This window comes from Protopterus annectens, chromosome 6.part1 (assembly GCF_019279795.1).
Source record: "Protopterus annectens isolate FY-2018-M chromosome 6.part1, PAN1.0, whole genome shotgun sequence".
Lineage (NCBI taxonomy): Eukaryota > Metazoa > Chordata > Ceratodontiformes > Protopteridae > Protopterus > Protopterus annectens.
Window position 1 is genome coordinate 321,661,982 of NC_056738.1, and position 16,131 is coordinate 321,678,112.

Here is a 16,131-nt window from a genome sequence, read left to right on the forward strand (position 1 = left end):
GGAGCGGGGGCCTCTGGCCTTGCCTGACAGGGGTGCCTTCGAGGTCATGCGGAGCGTGCTAGAACCAGGTTCTGCCCCACAGTCGGCTCCTTCAGCCCCCCCCATCTACAGTGCCTGTGGTGATTTCTACTCACCCCCTTGCCTTAGACCGCAGAGAGCCAACTCCTCAAGTTTCCCCATTGGGAATTTCCTCCTCTTCCGAGGCCTCTCCTGACCCAGTAGGAGATCCCCCTAGGAAGAGGCAGTGCAAGAGGAAGCACATTGACTCCCCTGAGTCTATCACCTCTGACACTGACTTAGAGGAATCTGAAGGTTCCCCTCGATCCCCCTCTGAGGATGTCTCCTTTGCTGACATCCTTGAGATCCTCAAACAGAGGGGGAACTGGCCAGCCCTTAACCCTTTGGAGGATGAGTCATTGTATCTTGAGGCGTTTAGCTCTCGCCCTTCTACCTCCTGGGTGTCCCCTCCCTTTGACCGCCTTATGGAAGTGGTGTCAAGGAAGGCTTGGACGGCTCCTGATTCAGTGGAACCCACCCCGAGGAGACCATCTAAATTTATTACTGCCCTAGAGATAAAGATTTTTTATCCAAAGGTGTCCCTGTTGATGCCATGGTGGTGGCTGCGGCCACTAAGAAGGAGTTAGCCGATCCTTCGGTTCCTGTCCATCCTCCTAATAAGGAATCTAGGACCATGGACAGGTACGGCAAGCAGATGTTTTCATCAGCGACCTTTTCAATGCATTCGCTGAATTACTTATGCCACTTCACTCGTCTCCAGAGAGATTTACTCAAGGATATGGGTGAACTGATAAAGGATCCTACAGCTGAGGGGTTCAAAGACACAATGAACTCCCAGTTGGCAACCCTGAATTCCATCGTTAACTCCTCCATGTGGCTGGTCTCATATGCTGCAGATGAGGTGAGTAGAGCCGCAGGCACAGGTGTTGCCTTATGACGTCACGCCTGGATGCGGCTATGCAACTTTGTGGACCCTTTCAAGGCGTCCTTCACCAATTCTCCCTTTGATGGATCATTCTCGTTTGGTCCACAGGTGAAGGATACATTGACCAGGTGCGAGGTAGAAGGTATGACTCTCTGTGCCGTAGGAGTCCGTTTTTCTACCCCTTCTAGACCCTATCCCAAAGGTCAGAGGGGAGGAAAGATGTGGTTCCGCAAACAATCCCAGGGAGTCTCATCTGACACACAAGGTCGATTCCCCTCTAGAGGCAGAGGGAGGAATAATAATAGACGCCACCCTAGAGGCAGAGGAGGTCCGCAAAACCAGGGTAGCAGAGAAATGTTCTCTGATAAACCCTTTCAGCTGCCCGGCTGTCTACCTTCGGAGGCAGTCGGGGGAAGATTATCCCTGTACCCAAAAGCCTGGCTTTCCCTTACTCAAGACAAATAGGTACAGTCCATCATATCCGAGGGTTACAAAATTCCCTTTATTCACATCCCATCCCAACCCAAAAGATCCCTTCCAGACGTTCCACCCAGTCTAAGGGAACAAGCAGCATTAGAAATTTCAAAGCTGCTATCAAAAATAGCTATCCAATCAGTCCCAGCAGACCAGCAAGGATCCGGAATCTACTCCAAATTCTTTTTGGTACCAAAAAAAACAGGGGACTGGAAACCCATACTGGATCTCAGCTACTTAAACAAGTATATCAGGAAAACAAAATTCCGGATGGTCACGCTTCAGTCCATTCTACCCTTCTTGGGTCAGGACAATTGGATGTGCTCGATAGATCTTCAGGACGCGTACTACCACATCAAGATGAACAGACGCTCCAGGAGATATCTCCGCTTCAGGCTGGGAGCCAGTCACTACCAGTTCAGGGCCCTGCCCTTTGGTCTCACTACAGCCCCCCGTGTGTTTACCAAATGCATGGCAGTGGTCGCGGCTCACTTGAGACGTCAAGGATTCCAGGTGTTTCCATATTTAGACGACTGGCTCCTTACCGCCACCACCAGACATCAGCTTCTCCTATCCAGGGACTTCACCATCCAATCTTGCCAAGCTCTAGGCATTTTGATAAATGTTGAAAAATCTGCCTTGTTGCCTTGTCAATCTATTACCTTTATAGGCGCCACCTTAAACGCACTCAATCTTTCAGCCAGACTCACAGAGCAGAGAGTGTCAGATATTCAAAAACAAGTTTCCCTTCTCTTACAATGCAACAAAGTCAAAGCCAGATTAGTTTTGAAGGTGTTAGGACTCATGGCAGCAGCTATTCCCCTTCTCCCCTTGGCTCGCTTTCACATGAGGATCATCCAATGGATGCTGTTTACTCAATGGTCCTTTCAACAGCTCCCGATGTCCCATACCATTTTTATAACTCAATCATGCAAGAATCAACTGTCTTGGTGGATCACATCACCTCAATTTCTCCGAGGAAGACCCTTCACTCCCCCCCCCCCAGTCGCCACGTTGACAACAGATGCCTCACTGATCGGGTGGGGGGGGGGGCATTATCAGGGCAGGACAGTCCAAGGCACGTGGCAACCTTTCAAGTGCCACTTGCACATAAATGTCTTAGAGATGAGAGCAGTGCTTTTAGCGTTGCAAGCCCTTCACGACTCTCTTCCCACTGGGACTATTGCAATTCAACGGACAACATGTCCGTGGTGTAGTACATCAACAAACAAGGCGGAACCAGATCATACCCTTTATGTCGAGAGGCACTCAGACTTTGGCAATGGGCGATCTCTTCTCAGTGATTTCTGATAGCAACGCACATTTCCGGGAAATCCAACGTTATTGCAGACAAATTGAGCAGGGCAACTCTCATGCCCAACGAGTGGTCACTAAAGAAATCAGTTCTAGAAGAAGTATTCCTAAGATGGGGCCAGCCTTGCTGCGATCTTTTTGCTATTCCCCAAAACAGCAAGTGTCATGACTTCTTCACTCTCTTCCCGTTACCAGGCCATCCCACCAGAGACGCTCTAGTTCACGATTGGCCCCAGGGCTTCTGTATGCCTTTCCCCCCTTTCCACTGATATCTCAACTAATTCAGAAAGCCATCACCTTGAGAGTGACAATGATCCTCATTGCCCCTTACTGGCCTCGACAGATATGGTTTCCATTTCTTCATCGTTACCTTTTGGAGCAGCCTTGGCATCTGGACCCAGTGCCAGATCTGATAACCCACCAATCGGGTCAGCTGCACCAATCTCTGCTTTCTCTAAACCTTACAGCATGGTTTCTCTGATTCCAACCTTAGCCAGGCGTCCCTCAATATCTCGCTCGGTCCAAGATATCTTGATAGCCTCTCATAAATCTTCTACCCAGAAGATTTATAGTAGCAAATGGAAACGCTTCTCCTTTTGGGCAACGTCAAAAAACATAGATCCCTTTACAGCACCTATCCAGTCTATTCTAGATTTTCTAGCAGAACTCTTTCATTTAGGATCATCTGCATCTACCATTAGAGTTCAATTGGCTGCCATATCTAATTTTCATGTTGGTGTCTCAGAGTCTAGCATCATGGCTCACAAACTCTGTAAAGCCTTTTTAAGGGGCGTATTTCTTCTCAAACCTCCAATCAAAGATCCCCCTCCTCAATGGGATTTTAACTTGGTTCTGGCATCCTTAATCCTTCCCCCCTTCAAACCGGCAGCTTCATGTTCTCTGAAGTTGCTTTCTTGGAAGACACTTTTTCTAGCAGCTATAACTTCAGCGAGAAGGGTATCTGAACTCCATGCTCTGTGCAGTCGTCCTCCTTACTTAGTGTTTCACAAAGATAGGGTATCCCTCCGTACTAATCCATCCTTTTTGCCCAAAGTTTCCTCTCAAGTAAACCTAAACCAAATTATTGATCTCCCATCTTTTCCCTAACTATTCAAACACGTCGGAACAAAAGCTACATTTATTGGATGTTCATCGCCAACTTAGATATTACTTAGATAGGACTAAACAATTCAGGAAATCTAATCAATTGTTTCTGTCATATGCGGAAGGAAAATTGGGCCTTCCTGTTACTAAAGTATCCCTCTCTAGATGGCTCACCTCTACAATTACCTTCATCTATGAGATAAGACATCAAAAACTACCCTCAAGACCTAGAGCTCATTCAACTAGGGCATTAGCTACATCCGTAGCTTTTCAGGATAGGCTGCCAATAGATTCCATTTGTGCAGCAGCCACCTGGGCTTCTCCTCATACATTCATTTCACATTACAAATTGGACATGGTTTCCAGAAGCCGTGCCAATTTTGGTTCCACTGTTCTTGAGAGTCTGTTCCGATAGGCCTCCCGGGATAAGGTGCTAGGGACGCGGTCCCATCCAGCAAGAATGAAGGCGAGATGGACAACTTAACATTAAGAAGTTATGTACCTACCATAACGTTCCATGTTAGTTGTCTTCTTCTCACCTTCTTTCTTGCGTCCCACCCTCCTTCCCCCAAGCCTGGACAGACCGACAGGAATTCAGTTTGTGTTCTTCCTCTGGAAGTCGTCATTCCCACACGTTCTTCCACCTCTTTTTCTCCTTTCTTAGGTCTGCGATACCTTTCACGCAGGTTGTTTTGAGGTGGGTTTCCCTACTCCATTCTATGGAGACTAGGGTTGCTTGGTATAGCTATCAAACAAGATCTGTGTAGTTACCGCCTAGCATTGTGGGATATAGGGGAGCCTCGAGCCGGTGGAATTAGCTCTCGAGCTTTTAGTATTGGCCGAGTCGGAGCCGAGGATCGGCTCTGAACCCATCCAGCAAGAAAGAAGGCGAGAAGAAGACAACTAACATGGAACGTTATGGTAGGTACATAACTTCTTAATACACTTGGATAGGGTGAAATAGTGTAAGTGTCACTTTAAGAGTTTAGAATGATAAAACAACTATATCCGAGTGCTGTAAGCTTCTCTTACTTTCATTTTAGCACCTCTGTTTGACTGTGGGAAAACCCAGGCTTCAGAATTGCTTCATGAAGCTAAGTAAAGAGTTCTAAAACAAAAAAAACAGTCTAATCAGCTTGTGATTCCGGCGGGAAACTAGAGAATGCAAGTGTGGTGCTTTTGATTCTTTGTGTGTAATTCGAGCTTCGTGGCTTACTCTGTTAATTTTTATGAAATGTATTACCGCAGATTTTTAAAACAAAAACTTTCTTTAAGAAAACGATCATAAATACTGTATAAATGAGTTATTGTACATCTTAAAACAGAACATTTTGTGTGTAAATCATGTACTCTAAAACTAATTATTTATGTATATTAAACACATTAATAAAGCTTTGTTAGAAGCATTCACCCCAACCCTGGCCCTATTTCTTCCTCCCCTAAAGTATCTAGGCCTAAATACAATAATACCCTACTCATAGGACATCTAAATATACGAAGTGTAAATAACAAAGTACCCTACTTACATGCCCTCCTAGACACTCACCACTTTGACATTTTGTGCCTCTCAGAGACTTGGCTAAAACCAGCCACCAAAGATACTGAGATTACACCCCAAGGCTATAATCTATATAGGCTTGATCGTTCTAAGCGTAAAGGTGGTGGAGTGGAAATTCTATTTAAGAACCATCTTAGCATCTCCACCCTCCCAGCCTGTCCAACTCAGGATGCTAGAGCTGAAGCAATCATAGCTAAACTTCAATTAAATGCACAAAAAGCCCTTTACATCATCTGCATGTATATTCCACCAGGCAACAATATGCCTATCTTAGAAGACTTCCTCTGTTGGGTTTCCTCTAACTACCCCCAAGAAACTATTATTCTGGGTGACTTTAATATAGACTGGAATACCATTAATAATGAAAATCCCTCCTGTCATATAAACCTACATGGTTTTACTCAATCCATTACCACTTTAACAAGGCTTAATAAACAAAGTAAGAAACAGAGTATCTTAGACTGGATACTCATAAACAAAGCCAATGTTTCATATAAGATAGGAACTATGCCTGATGACCTCAGTGACCACTGCCTAACCTATATCTCTAGGGAAAAGACTGACTATCAAAACCTCCCCAACATTAAAATAATACGCTCTACCAAACACTTTAAAACTGACTTATTTCAAAATGAACTCAAAACATGCAACTGGAACCTCTTGAAATCTCTTCCTCTTAATGAAGCAGTATCTTTCTTTAACTCTACCTTCCTTTCCATATTGGATAAACATGCCCCTGAACGCTCTGTTAGAATAAAGTCTAATACAGCCCCATGGCTCTCAAAGGAAACAAAGAAATTAACTCAAACTAAAAATAAAGTTTGGGCCAAATGGAGATACCATCGAATCAGCTCTGATTTTCTTCATTTTTGCCAACTTAGAAACCTTACAAAAAAAGCTATAATCTCTGACAAAAAGAACTACTACTGTAAACTACAAGAAACCCATTTAAATAAACCCAAACAATTCTGGTCTTCTATCAACAAACTCCTTTCTCCTGGAACAGCTAAAACTCCCTCCCCTCTAAACGCTGACCCAGATACCCCTAGCCATACTGCAAACGCTTTTAACTCCTTTTTTATAGAAACCATTCAATCTCTTGCTAGACAACTAAACACCAATAACTTTTACCCTCCAAGTAATTTTGCCTCCCCCAACAACTTCACTCTTCAGCCCATCTCTACCTCTTTCATCTACAAGCTTATTCTCAAACTGAAACCCTGCACCCCCCTGCTGACAAACTCCCTTCTCTCTTCCTTCAAAAGGCTGCTAAACAGATTGCATACCCTATATCTATACTCATAAATAGGACTATCCAAGAGGGAACCATACCTGATATATGGAAAGTCTCTCATATCATCCCACTATACAAAGGTGGTAACTCTATTGACTACACCAACTTTAGACCCATTGCTCTTCTCTCACCTCTAGCTAAGATAATGGAAAAATGTATTCATCAGCAACTTGTACAGTATCTCTCTTTACACAACATTATAGCCAGTTGCCAACATGGCTTTAGACCACACCATAGCACCTCCACTGCCCTCCTTTCCTTTGATAACACCATCAACAACTATCGTAACTCCAACCTTGTCTCCTCTGCTCTATTCATTGACCTCTCTAAAGCTTTTGATATGGTGAACCACTCTTCCCTTATTAACATCCTTGAATCCCTGTCATTTGATAACCTGGCTTTAAAATGGTTTACTTCCTATCTAAGCAACAGACAACAAGCCGTTCTTTGGGACCATCATATCTCTTCCTTATTGCCTGTTTCTATTGGAGTCCCACAGGGCTCCATTCTTGGGCCACTTCTCTTCTCCCTCTACATAAACGATCTTAACACTGTAATCCCTCAAGCTACCTGCATCCAATACGCTGACGACTCCATTATTATTTGTTCAGCATCTACCTCTTCAGAGCTTCTCTCTCTAACTCAAACTACCTTCAACACTGTAGAAACTTGGTTTTCTAGGCGGTACCTACTCCTCAATGCTAAAAAAACTAAACTTCTCCTTTTCACTCCTACCACTAGAGCTTCCCCATTAAACTTCAACATCTTGTCCAATGACACCACTATCATCTCTCCTGACACAACAACTAAACTGCTAGGAATAACCATTGATAACAATCTCACATTTGATCAACACATCAATAACATCATCAAAACAGTTAACAAAAAAAATAGGTTCATTATACCGTATTAAACCATTTCTTACACCTTCTACCAGAGCTACTATCGCCCACTCCCATCTGATATCTACTCTCTTTTACGCCTCACCTATTTTCACTAACCTTAAAAAGACTAACCTAAATAAACTAGCAACCTGTTATAATAGCATTGCTCGCTTTACCACCAGTAACCCTTTCAGAACACATCGCTGTCATAACCTAAAACTCCTAGGCTGGATAGAGCTACAAAACTGTCTTATCATCTCACAACTTACTATTGCCCACAAGATACTCTACCAACCGGAGAACACCCCAATACTTTCTCAACTTTTAATCCCTTATAACAATCATACCTCCCTTCGATCTTCTTCTAAACTTACGACCAAATCTGTAAAATCCCATAACTTAGCTGGTGACTCTCTGTTCACTAATACTGTAGGTAGGACATGGAATCTCCTACCCACTGATATCATTCTAATCTCCTCCTTACCACTCTTCAAACAAAAAATCAAACTGTACTTCCAAAACCACTGGCTGTGTTCCTGCAGGACTCCTGATTAACCTTCTTCACTCCCCCACTCTACCTTAACTATATTCTGTGCTTACTAGCTATACACACTATTTCTTTTTTCTTGCTCTGTTGCTCTCCTCTTATGCTCTGACTAACTCTTCCTTTCCTCTCCCCTACCCTCTATTCCATCTTCCTACTCCGTCTCCTTACTTGACTACTGTTTCTCACTCTTTTCCTCTCTTGTATTATACTACATTAATCCCTTTAAATCTCCTGCTTTACCTCTTTCTCTTTGACAGATTATTGAAAACTAAGTGCTAATCTTTAGATTATTTAATGTCATGCTATTACTGACCTAGTATAATATTTGTAAGTGCCTTAGGTATTTGTTGTTCTTATTACTAAATGTATATTCTTATTATACTTAAAGTTTGTTTTGTATGTCTCTTTATATTGATTTATGTGTGGAGCTTTTCTCCCCGGGCCTCTACTGAAAATGGACATATATCCAGCTAGACTAGCCCGGTTAACAAATGTAAAATAAATAAAATAAAAAAATAAAAGAGAAGCAAGGCTATCAGCTATAAATATAAGTAAAGAGTCAATGCAACCAACATTCAAATGACAGTATTAGTATAATGTCCAGCCCAACCCAAACACAACTATTCCCAGTTGCCATTCACTTTCTTAGTGTATATTAGGTAACCCATAAGCATTGTTAACAGGAATAACAGTTCCTGTAGTTATGACTGTATTGTCTATTTGATTTAAGTATTAATGTTGGTTATAAATTCAAAGTAGTAAAGATAAATTAATGTGAGTTACCTTTTCCTGATGGTGTACTAGACTGCTGAAGATTTATGTTTCCCTATCCATAAACTGCAGCTGCTTAATAATGCAAAAACATTTTATTTTAACAAGTAGATAATGAAAGTCATTTGTCCTTCATTTTTTTTTTACTTTTCTTTCCTGTTGTCTGCCAGTTATTTTTTTCAGCTTAACGTTTGAGGCTAGGTGCCAAACAATCCATTTCTTCTGTTTGATCTAGAAAGTGGTTTTTAGGAAAAAAAAGAAACTGAAGTATCCAGGGTTTCAAATGTTCTGGTGCCTTCCTGGAAAAAAATGCGAAGTCTGGCTGGAAATAAAAGATGAACTTTTAATTACTGTTGTTTAAGTTTCTTAATTAATGGCAATCATTCCTTCCTTTTTGCTGCCACTGTAGAAGAGTAGTCATTATCAAACCTAATAATGTTATTGTCATAGTTAATTGGGGGATTGGTCCATGCTGACTTCGGAACCAGTTCTTTGTCCTGTGAAGAGAAAAAATAATGACAGATCTTGGTTTGGTTTTGTCCTTGTTGTACATGGTTGATTTAGTCAAAGACTGGTGTGCCCTCTCAATTCCATATGAAAAGGCTTCTTGCAGATTTAAAGCTTTGGGAAGCCAGGTTGTGAGGAAATTGGTCATGTTTTGAGCCTCCACATTTTCAGGTAAACCATAAATTTGAAGAGTATTCCTCCTGGATCTGTTCTTGAGATCATCCTCTTTATTTATTAAAGCTGTATTTTGCTTCACAATAAATTCCACTTGTAGTTCTTGTTCTGTTATCTCCCATCCAGGTCATTTAATGTTTTCCATCCGGGTTATTTGGATCTTTTGTTGCTGCATCATTTCTTTTAAAACCACTGTTTGTCTGGAGTTTTCTTCTTTATATAAATCTAGTCTACTGTAAATTTTATCACATTTTTTGATTAGTTCAGACATGTTGACTAATAAGGTTTGCAATTCCTTCTTTGAAGACTGGTCTTGAAAGTTGTATTTTGAGTTGCTCATCTTGTGTCAGTATCAGTAGCCTTTCTGTTGAAGTTTTTGACTGGAATTTTGTTAAATGCTGGCAATTATTTCTGATAAATGAAACCAGTGACCTTTAAATATTATATCCTAAAATTTTGTGAAGAAATTAGTCCTGGTTTTCAGTTTTTCCTGTCAGTAAATATAATGACTGTCAGAGCTCAAGAAAAGTGCTGCTAACTAGCCTGCATCTTGGTCATGCCCTGGAACTAGATTCTTGAGTTCTGACACTTTGGAAAGTAGACTGCGATGGAAAATATGTAACTTTGATACAACCCGTGTTGTTTAGGTATTTTTATGGGTGCTGTTTGGGGGGGGGGCAGTTCCAACACACTCTGAGAAGCACTCAGTCTAAATGTATTATGCTTGACAATTCTACAGTTCAGAGCTTGATCAACTGAGCTGCAGTATACATGTGTACATATTTCTGCAGTGTATAGGACTATCAGGAGTGTATAACCAGATCCTGTGAGATGTGACAGTTTTGGAAATAGACTTCAATTAAAAAAACATGACTAATTTTGATTTGACACATGTTGCTACAGTAATTTTATGATGGACCTTTATCACCCCTAACCTACAACCCTTCCATTTGTGTATACTAGCTATAAGATCACAATGCCCCAGAATGGGGAGGCACATAGGATGAAACTGAGCACAGATAAGACAGTTGTAATGGCAGCAAATGAAGAAAATCTAAAGAAGCTGAGGACAGAGTTAGAAGGGAAAGTAGTAGTGGGACCAGTTAACAGCTTCATGTGGCTGGAAGGGTTGGTTGAGGAGAATAGAGTTACCACCTTTTCAAATGCTCAAAGTGGGACATTTTGTGTAGAAACACGAGATTATGTGGGACAAAACATACCCAAGGCCAGTGCAAAGGACAGAACATCACTTTTTTGCCAAAATAAAAGCTTATTCGTGTAGCATTTTAGTTGTTTTGCTATTTCATGTAACACTTAGGTATTTCAGATACAAAATTGCTTTTATGAAGCTATTAAAGAAAACTTAGGAAAACTTATCCTAAAATTTCAGGACATTTGCCTTTTTTTAGGTTTTTATTGCAGGGCACATCTGCCCAAAGAGGGACTGTCCCTTGCAAAGTGGGACAGGTGGTAACCCTAGAGGAGAAGGGAAGTCTGAATAAGGAGGTCAAAGCTAGAATCAGAGGGGCTACAGCCAACTGGCACATAGTGCCAGGGGTAGTGTATGGCAGAAGAATACCAAAGAAGCTGAAAAGTATACAAAACAGTGGTGTGAGCAGTACTACTGTATGGTACAGAAACCTGGATAGTAAAGGCAGAGTAGCTGAGAAGGCTACAGGGAATGGAGATGAAGTGTCTGAGATAGGTGGACAGATGGAGAAATAAAGACGTCAGAGCAGAAGCCAAAGTAGTTCCAGTTGCAAAGAAAGTCAAAAAGAACAGGCTACGGCAGTTTGTGCTCATGTGCAGAAAAGCAAAGCAGAAGACAATCTGGTGAAGAATATTTGGGACAGACAGGCAGAAGGCAAGAGGAAAAGAGGGCATCCAGCTGAGAGGTGGATGGATTGTTTGAGAGAAGACCTGCAACTGTCAAGCATGAATGTCATAGACATTTGGAGAGTGATAGTGAATCGAGATAAGTGGCAACAGTTGACATGACACCCCAACACCATTTAGAAAATAGGAAAAAGGGGGTGGATGATGATGATACTGTACCCCAGAGTAAGGGGGTACCAAAACCTCAAACTTATTATATGTTCCCTCACATTTGCACTTTTCATTCCAGTTTTTAAATGATCACAATCACTGGAATTTCAGTAAGCACAATTTTATAACTAGAAAAAGATGGCATGTACAAATAGCTTTAAGTATGTTAATGCCTAGAGTTATGTGTTATGTGGTGCACATATTTTCTACAAGGTTACTGTGAATAAACACCTCACCTGTGTCTCTGTTGTAAGTTGCTTATTCTAATAAGCATTGGCATGTTACATCATCCTTCAAAGTATAGATGTTAACAATATCTGCTTGTTTGCAAACTCTTCCTGAGACTGCTTCACATCCATTGAAGTCTTTCTTTGCTTACATTTAATACCTCCAAAAGACATATTTATCCTCTGTGTGATTTGAATACCTTGCATTTTTCTTAAGCCAACAAACAGTGGAATTAAAATATCTTTCTTGGCATTTTTCTTTTATTTCAGTGGAATCTTTGAGTAACAAGTCTGTATTAGGTTGCATCAGTGTGTCAAACACGACTAATCCTTTGTCTTGCCTAAGGTGATATCAGTACTATTTCTTAAGCAATCCATTCAACTGCACCTCTTTTAAGCAGCTTATCAAAATGATGGGGGACATTTTCTCATCTACTGAATATGAATGGATAACTCATGTTAAACAAGGAGAACAAAAAAAGACAAGAAAATTGAACAACTCTTTTATTCAAGAAAGGGAAACAATGTCTATAAGTTATTAAGCAAATCTAAATGGTTGGTCCATTGCATTGCCTTTTATTATGATGGATAATACAGACCTTTACAAGGCACAAAAGCATCAACTCTTGTAAGGCAGTGGCAATATCAGGAGCATATTTCAAAAATATTTCTGCATGATGCATTTTAGAAGTTAATGGCATGAAGAATGTACCTTTCTTAAACACCACAAATAAGATATATAGAGGGTTGGTACATGATTTGCAATGGCAGGGCTCTATGGGGATCCAGTAATTCCTGTCCTTCTGTGGGTGTTATAATGACTGGGAATCTACCAAAATGTTATGATTTACTGTTACAGTGACCATCTCCCATTGAAGATAGCATAGTTGTGTATAGGAATACTTAATATCACAGCAAATAGTGAGTCTCCTCTATATCAGATAGTACAGATGTGAATAAGTATGCATACAATCTCATCAGATCTCAAAGAATCGATCCATCACCTTGAGCAATTTGTATTTAGTTTTTAGAAATGTTATTACATTTATTTCTAAATTACTTGTTATTTTCCGTAATCTTTCTGTAGGGTAGTAACCTACCACAATCATAGTTCCCTATGGGTCTAAAGGGTCTCCAAATACTGAAGCATTCTAGTAATGCTGACTCTATATGGGTGCATCAGACACCTACTGCAGTTCTGTGGAACAGTGATATGCGAACAGCAATGCCTTCATAAAGAATGCAGTAGCGCTGATGAAACTCTGATCAGGATGAAGAGATGATAAGGTGGCAGTAACTCAAATGTCACAGTTTACTATTATAGTGACCACTCATTGAAGATCTGGTTTTAAAGTAAGTATACTTAAACACACCTATTCCTCTCTTATGGTTCTGTGTTGCAGAGAGAATCTGGTGCATGACAGTACTTATTCCTATTAAAGCTGTGATGCCAGTATAAGACCTTTCATCTAGGAAAACTAGGAAAACAATCTGAAATAACAAAGGTGTATCAAAAAGTGACTATGAACTCAAGCCCTTCCCATACCAATGTTTGGTCACCAAAACAGTATGGTGGATTAGCCTTTTGCACAGAACAATTCATAACTTAAGGGAAACAAAGTAAGATGTCTGTGTGCTTTACTGTATATCTTAATCTGTGACTGTTATTTGAATTAAATCAGCCCAGATGTTGTAGTGAGACCTGCTATCATGTACAACAGTAGCATGGTGCTTTTCTCCAAAGCGATATAATTTTTCTATGAAGTGCAGTAGTTGGGGATGTTGAAGAGGTTGATATAATATTACTTCTGGATTGATGGTAATACCCTTTTAAGGGACTCTGTCGATTGTGCTATCTTTTGGTAAATTTTAGGAAGCTTCTTTTTAGAGGCTTCCTTTTCTCATAGCAGAAGCATGGTGTGCCTGGATTGTGCTCTAATTCATTTTATTTGGAAACAGTCACAGACCCCGCCTCCCCCGCTGTATTTCTTTACTGCTTAAAGAAATTTGTTACCAGAAAGGTTGCTGATAGTAAGTTGCTTAACCAGACAACTCTGGAAAAGTAGGGACATTTCAGTCATCAATTGCTATGGTGAGTACCTCATGTAGCTGTACATTGTATATCTAAACTGTATGCCATGCCTTAAAAACAGGCTGTTACGTCAGTTTTTTTGGTTGAACATGAAAGTCTCTCCAAATATATGGTGGTGTAGTTTCCAGACCTTGCAATAGTGTCACATAAAATAAGCAATGCTCTTTGCTAAGTGTTTAATTTTTTTTTTTTTTTTTTTAGGCTTTTGATGGTTTTGCTAGTCTGGGAATTTCTCGGCTGATTGAACCTGCAGATATGGTATTCTTGACTGTTCCAGACAAACTAATTGTGATGACGTACCTCTGCCAGATCCAAGCTTATTTCACTAACCAAGAGCTCAATGTCATCCAGATTGAAGAAAATAGTAGTCAAAGTACATATAAGGTAGGAAGCTTTGAAATGGACACAGACTTATCCGTGAACCCAGAAAAATTCTACTCTGAAAAAATACAGTCTGCTGCTGCAGGTGTAGCCCTCCAGAAACCTACTGGCAAAGATAAGGCAGAGAGACCTAACCTGGTGGAGAAGTCATTAGTTAACAGTGAAATTCTGCCAGCTAAACTGGCAGAGAGAGTTTTACCTAGTGCACTAACTGTGAGCATTCCTGATCAAGCACAACAACTGCAACCTGTTACTGATAATAAGGCAAGTACTGAAGAAGATGTCTGTGACAGTAAAAAGACAGGAAAGGATCTTATTGCAGTTGAAGATGTCACTGATAAGATAAAGATAAATGGGACTACTGATGAACAGTTAAGACCTGAGGCTAAAGAGACAGTAATTGAACCTCACCCACCCCCTCGTACAAAGAAACTGGCACAGAAGGCACAGACTGTGGATAATTCTAGTATTGCTGGCTTCATATCAGAGACAGTACCAGATAAAACAGTGCAACAGACAATGGAAAGTACAAGTAATAGACCAGAAAGAGAACGTTTACAACGCACTGTCTCAAGTGGAAGTCAGTGTCCTGTGGCTCCTCCTCGGACACATGGAAGTAAGTCAAGCTTTGCTCACGTAAGGGATGCAGATCTTGTCAAGAAGCGTCGCTCACGCCTCAAGAGTGAATCAATGTCATTTGATGAAAGTGAGAATGGTCTTTCCATTTTGGATCAAGGAAATAAAAAAGTAGAGGTAAGAAATACATTGTATGTTATGACATTACTGTAATGGTTTATGGCATTCAGAAAATTATGCATTTATTGGTATGATTTAGGGCATTTGTTATTAAAAACTGAAGTAGTATGCTATTTTGCTAGGAGTGCATGCCTTTTTATTACCACTGTTTGGAATATTTTCACTAGACTTGACCCATATTCATAAAAATGTTGTACAGTCCTTAACATGGATTGTACATAAAAGATATAGTTCTGCAGTTCTGCCAATACCTTGATTCATAAAAATGAATTGTAGGGCTGTTACTGTGAATACTCCTGTTATTATGGTAGGGTGTTAGAGGACGAAGTGAATGCACGTACGTAATCATTGTTGGTATTCTGTTAAGATGAGCAAACACAGACAGTCAATTTGTATCGATGCCCTATAAAGATGCCAGTTTTTGCTGTTTTCAGACCACCTCTTTTCATTACTGTTAATTATGGTACTTGAGACACAGAAGGGTAAACTGAACATATAGTGCAAAACCAGAAGCAGTGTGACTGTAATACAGTTTATATCCATGAGGTACAGTGAAATGTCAGAGAGATGTACATGGTATCCAGTTACTCACCCTTGAGCCATAAGTGAGAAAGAGAGGCTACTATCTTTGCTGTTATTGAACAGAAGTGCCTAAGGCTTGTTATATAGCTGCAGTTTCACAGTTAGGCAATCCTAGAATAAGTCTACATTTCCAGTGGCCATGGAAGAAACTTGAACATTTACAGTTCTTCTGTAGTCCAGAGGGATATTGTAAACAGTTTTCTGCAGTTGTAGGTAAGGCCGGTTCATATAATTGTTTAGCTCATTGCCTGTGACTGCGGTAGTCATCTTATTAGCATGTATGCCAATGAGGATAATCTAGTTGATTGATTTCTCCATCAGTGGAAACTGAAGCACATCGTTGTGTGGTTGGTGTACTATCTATGGTTGAGGCACTGTGCGTATGTGCTCTTTGGTGTACACCAGAAAATGTTATAGAATCTCTGCTGTATTTTAACACCAGTTTGCTGCCTGTTTAATTGCTCAACTAAGCTCAGC

The 16,131-nt window shown here is 40.6% G+C and overlaps 1 protein-coding gene across 2 annotated transcripts in view; it reads left to right on the forward strand.

The window, feature by feature from the left end:
- LOC122805531 overlaps positions 1 to 16,131 on the forward strand; it is a 2,823,268-nt gene that overhangs the window by 2,037,715 nt on the left and 769,422 nt on the right. For both annotated transcript variants that reach the window (XM_044075738.1, XM_044075739.1), the window contains one exon: positions 14,137 to 15,069. In XM_044075738.1, coding sequence (XP_043931673.1) covers positions 14,137 to 15,069 — 933 coding nt within the window. The remainder of the gene's footprint in view (positions 1 to 14,136; positions 15,070 to 16,131) is intronic.